This window comes from Oryzias melastigma, linkage group LG6, assembly GCF_002922805.2.
Source record: "Oryzias melastigma strain HK-1 linkage group LG6, ASM292280v2, whole genome shotgun sequence".
Classification (NCBI taxonomy): domain Eukaryota; kingdom Metazoa; phylum Chordata; class Actinopteri; order Beloniformes; family Adrianichthyidae; genus Oryzias; species Oryzias melastigma.
This window is the reverse complement of record NC_050517.1, coordinates 21,011,429-21,016,228: the sequence shown is the minus strand read 5'-3', so window position 1 is coordinate 21,016,228 and position 4,800 is coordinate 21,011,429. Positions and strand designations below refer to the sequence as shown.

The 4,800-nt window shown below is 37.0% G+C and overlaps 1 protein-coding gene across 4 annotated transcripts in view; it reads left to right on the top strand.

Annotated features, from left to right (window-relative positions):
* LOC112152717 (kielin cysteine rich BMP regulator) overlaps positions 1 to 4,800 on the top strand; it is a 28,251-nt gene that overhangs the window by 17,194 nt on the left and 6,257 nt on the right. For all 4 annotated transcript variants that reach the window (XM_036212418.1, XM_024282469.2, XM_036212417.1 and 1 more), the window contains 8 exons: positions 1,000 to 1,179; positions 1,253 to 1,517; positions 2,494 to 2,576; positions 2,654 to 2,747; positions 2,811 to 2,984; positions 3,100 to 3,182; positions 3,405 to 3,525; positions 3,603 to 3,685. In XM_036212418.1, the coding sequence (XP_036068311.1) occupies positions 1,000 to 1,179; positions 1,253 to 1,517; positions 2,494 to 2,576; positions 2,654 to 2,747; positions 2,811 to 2,984; positions 3,100 to 3,182; positions 3,405 to 3,525; positions 3,603 to 3,685 (1,083 nt within the window). The remainder of the gene's footprint in view (positions 1 to 999; positions 1,180 to 1,252; positions 1,518 to 2,493; positions 2,577 to 2,653; positions 2,748 to 2,810; positions 2,985 to 3,099; positions 3,183 to 3,404; positions 3,526 to 3,602; positions 3,686 to 4,800) is intronic.

Sequence of the window (4,800 nt, the reverse complement as noted above, 5' to 3'; positions counted from 1 at the left end):
CAGTTGTTTCTATGTAACAATACAAGGTAAAACATTTTCTCAATCACAGTTTTTTTCTCTCTGTAAATTTATTTTACAGTTGTATTAAATTAAACTAGAGCTGTCAGGCGATTAAAATTTTTAATCGTGATTAATCGCATTTCCAGAGTTAACTCGCAATTAATCGCAAATTAATATGTGGCCTTTTTTGTAGGAAAAAAACGTGTGCTTTGTGGAATTTAGCAGTTCTACATTAATTATGAAAACAAGAATGGCAAAATTCATAGTTTTCATCAGAACTACTTTATTTTGTAACATTGTATTGAGATAAACTTTCTTAACAATAAAAGGCCGTAACATAAAACGCCCTAGGCAACTGCCTAAGTCGCCTATGCCCAGGGCCGGCCCTGACCCTGTTCCATAAGAATGGTTGGTCACTGTGTGGAGGATCCTCTTAAGGAAGACACTGGGGTTAAAACAAAATTTAAAAAGAGAAAATAACACAAAGTAAAGCCAAATGTAAAATATGAAATAAATAAATAGACTTTAATAGAAAGGTTTGTTGACCTTTTGGGATATCGCGTTCCGGATCGCCACAAGCAGCTATCACTGATTCACACTGGTAGTTTATCACAAAATTGTCCAACTACGGTTAAAACATGAAAGAGAAAGTATAAAGAGACCAAATTGTTTAATTAATCAAATAAAAGTATTTCTAAATTTCAACTAAAAGCTTAATTTCAACTAAAAGCTTGAAAAAGTGTTTAGATATTTTCAGGCATTATGGTCTTTAGAGTCGAGTCATTTTGATCAAAAACAACATTAATTATTTGGATTCAAACCAAATTTTGTATTTTGTATTTTGTAATTCAGTTCAAACTTTTACGTAGTGCTTTAGAAATATTAAAATCTGCTTTTTTATTTGGAAAACTGGAGAAGAGTTAAAAAAAAACTTTGCCTTTTTATCAGTATAATAGTAAAAAGGTTTTGAGAAGTTGTCTCTGTTTTTTGTGCATGCAGAATGGCGATGTGGTGTGTGATCGTGCGCCCTGTCCAAGCGTTGCCTGCAGGCATCCAGTCACTCCTCCTGGAGAGTGCTGCCCTGTCTGCACAGGCAGGTGTCTGCATCAGGGTGAAGAGCATCCATCAGGCTCCACCTTCACCTCACCCTCTGATCCCTGTTCCACGTGTTCCTGCGTGGTTAGTTTGACTTTCCTTAGTAAATTGGAAAAATCACTTCATGATAATACATCTCTTTCTTTTGTGTGATCAGAACGAGGTGGTGACCTGTCAGAGGAGACCTTGTCCGGTCCAGTGCTTCCACCCCGTCCCCTCAGACAGCTGCTGCCCCGACTGTGACTCCTGCCTCTACGAGGGGGTCATTCACGCTCACGCTCACACGTTCACACCCTCGTACGACCTCTGCAGACGCTGCACTTGTGTCAGAGGCACAATTTCCTGCGTGCCTCTCGCTTGTCCTCCAACGGCCTGCGCTAACCCCGTCGTAAGACAGGGACAGTGCTGTCCTGAATGCTCAGGTGCTTCCAGAAATGTATCTGCGACTTCATTTGATTTGTTTAATCAGGGGTCTGCAACCTGAAGCTCCAGAGACACATGCGACTCTTTTATTCCTACATTGTGGCTCTTTGGTTTTGAAGAAAAAGTTAAATATTTTAGTTAAAAAAAAATGGTGTGTTGTGTTGATTTATTTGTTTTAATTAACTCATTTAGGATATTTGTATCTATTTTTTTCAATGAAGACTTTTGAACTTTATTCTGCATCTATGTTTATATTCTATTATTAAATTTAAAAAAAAAGGTATAAGGGCGTATCGAAGTCATAATATTAGAAAATGTTATCTTTGACAAATGCATTATTGATTCGATTAAATCTACTCAAACAGAAGGTGTGTTTTATTTTGAAAGAAACTTGTATGTGATGCTTTCAAAATAATAAAAAAAGGTTAAATGCACAAAAATAGGACGCTGTTATAATTTATTAATAATATCTAAAACTGAAAAAAAAGGTTTAATGATCGCAAAATTATAAATAAAGTGTATTTTTCTAAACTTTGAAGTGAGACTTGGTGGCTCTCATTGGTTTTTTGTTAGTAAAAAACCGACCCAATTGGATCTTTCAGGATCTAAGGTTGCAGACCCCCTGGTTTAATCTTTGCAGCATTTTTTGTCCTCAAACTTCCAGTTTTTTATAATATATGATTATATGCAGCCATTTTCTTATTTTTTTTACTCTCTACAAAAATCTTATTTAGCACTTTTTGCTCATCTTTTTAAGCCAAGATTGATTTGTTTTTTCAGAAACACAAATTTTACACTTTTACAGTTAAAAATCTGTTTAAAAAAACAAAATTTAAACATTTACAGTTAAAAAGTTTGATAGGTTTTACAATTTTCAGAATAACACAGCATAGTTTGTCAAAATCATTCAAACTAAGCAATTACTGGTTATTTTATATATATTTTTAGCACATTAACTCCTCTGTTTGGTTTCAGAGTGTGTGCACAACGGGCAGAGGTTTAGTGATGGTCAGTCATGGACGGCAAGTTTGGACCGCTGCACCGTTTGCACCTGCCAGGTTTACAATTTCCTGTCTCCTCTCCAATCTTTAATCTGATCTGTCCGCTCAAATGCTCAGCTGACTGCCTCTCTCAGGCAGGTGAGGTGCGATGCGCATCTCCCGGGTGTCCCGAGTTGCCCTGTGTGCATCAAGTCACCGATCCGGGGTCCTGCTGTCCTCGCTGTCGAGGTAAACGGAACGTTTTTGTCGTTTGTTGACATAACTGGCGTCAGACGGCGGTTTCCCTCTCAGGATGTGTGTATGGAGGTGAGGAGCACTCGGAGGGCAGCAGCTGGTTTGCAGACTCCACCCCCTGCATGTCGTGTCAGTGCGTGGACGGCGTGACCACCTGCTCTGAAGTCCACTGTCTGTCCCCGTGCGTCAACTTCCTCAGCGTGCCCGGGGAGTGCTGCCCAGTGTGTGCTGGTGAGGTTTAATGAAACCCTTTTCTACATGTGTTCGTTTGCTAAAAAGCTTTTAATCTTACAGCAGGTTCATTTTTTTGTAATTTGAATTTTTTTGTGTGGATACTGTCGAGCAGATTGCGTATTTGAGGGCAGAGTGTACGGCCCGGGGGACAGTTTCCATCCCGCCGGAGACCCCTGTCAGATCTGCACGTGTGAGGTACAACACTTAAAAAATGAGGCATTTGTTTTATCTTACCTAAATTGACAACTAAGGAAAAAGAATCAAGATAATGAACATTTTCTATTCAAAAAGTTGCTTTAAGGCATTTATCAGCTTTGTTAGCTTAACAAAATAAACGTTTTAATGAAAACGGATAAAGTAAATAAAAATAGATGTTTTAAAAACAGCTATGATTTTTTTATTTTTATTTTTTTAAAGGTAATGCCAGATGGAAAGCAGCACCTAAAGTGTTACCGAAAGCAATGTTCCAGTTTGGTCGACTGTCCCAAAAACTACATCCTGTTCTCTGGACCAGACTCGTGCTGTCCCGTCTGTACACGTCAGTACAACACCGCGGTTGCCTGGAGTATTCTGTTCTTAAAAATGCTTAACCTTCTGATATTTGTGTCTGTTTAGAGCCTCTTACTAACTGCACCAGCACAATCATTGGAAATGAGGTGTTGGCAACAGACGACCCCTGTTTTACCTGTCAATGCAAGGTAAGTCAGCAGCTTTAAAGACCCACTACAGTCACCTTTTAAACTATTTTAATACCATTCCCAGTGATTTTTTTTTTATTATTATGATTATGCCTTTAGTAAGCCAAATTAAAAATCTGTGTCATTTTTTAGAACATAGTTTCTGCAGAGCAGTAGTAGTTCATTTGAAATCCACCCCTTCTTGTCATCCATAACTGAGAGCTCTCTGTTCACATGCTGTCCCGTTAGCTTACAGCCCCTCACACCACTAACCTAACATTACCAGTGCAACAAAAACGGTGAGCGATTTTTGGAGCTATCCTTATGTTTTGAACCTTCTTCTTGTGTTAGCTTTCTGTTACAATCTGTGGTGTTAACGGGTCGGTTTCGACCCGTGTCTTAAATCAGCTATAAAATACACTAAAAACAGCAACATATCATCCGATTTATTTATTTTTTTTATTATCTTGTTTAGCTTTCTTATCAATGGAAATGTTGCTTTTATTATTTTTTCTGTGGGTCTAAATACGTATTCCTCTAGATTTCAATCAAAACTAAAAAATAACCTCAAGAGAGAAATGAATAAAACAAAGGTTTGTGTTACTTGAAGTTTACTTAAGGTTTAGAACACATCTCTGAAATTAATTTGCTTGATCTATTCTTCTAATTTTAAAATTATTAACTCTGGTAACTTCTATTGCGTTAAAGTCCATATATATATATATCTTCAACAATATATAAAGATACATACACATTTTTGTCAGTAATAGAACTTTATTCTAAACACATTGGAACACAAACAACAAAAAAACCAATAGAAATCACTTACATCTTCCAAAAGCAATAGAAAGGTGAATAAGAGAAAAGTGTTTGTGTCTGAACATGCCCAAGTTTGTTTACTTTTTCTTTTTTGCAACTATACCGGACAAAAAAGAATCTCCTGAAACACATAATTGAGAGAAGAGGAGGCTGAATTTCCCTAATGATTTTAATCTGGGCTCTAATGTATTGTTTTGTAAAATTATGACGTATAAAAACGGGTCAAAACTGACCCCAACCAGTTTGTTAGGTTAAAAAAAATAAACATTTCAAAATTGGAATTTTTTGTAAAATCAAGATCCCTGTCAAAAAGCCTT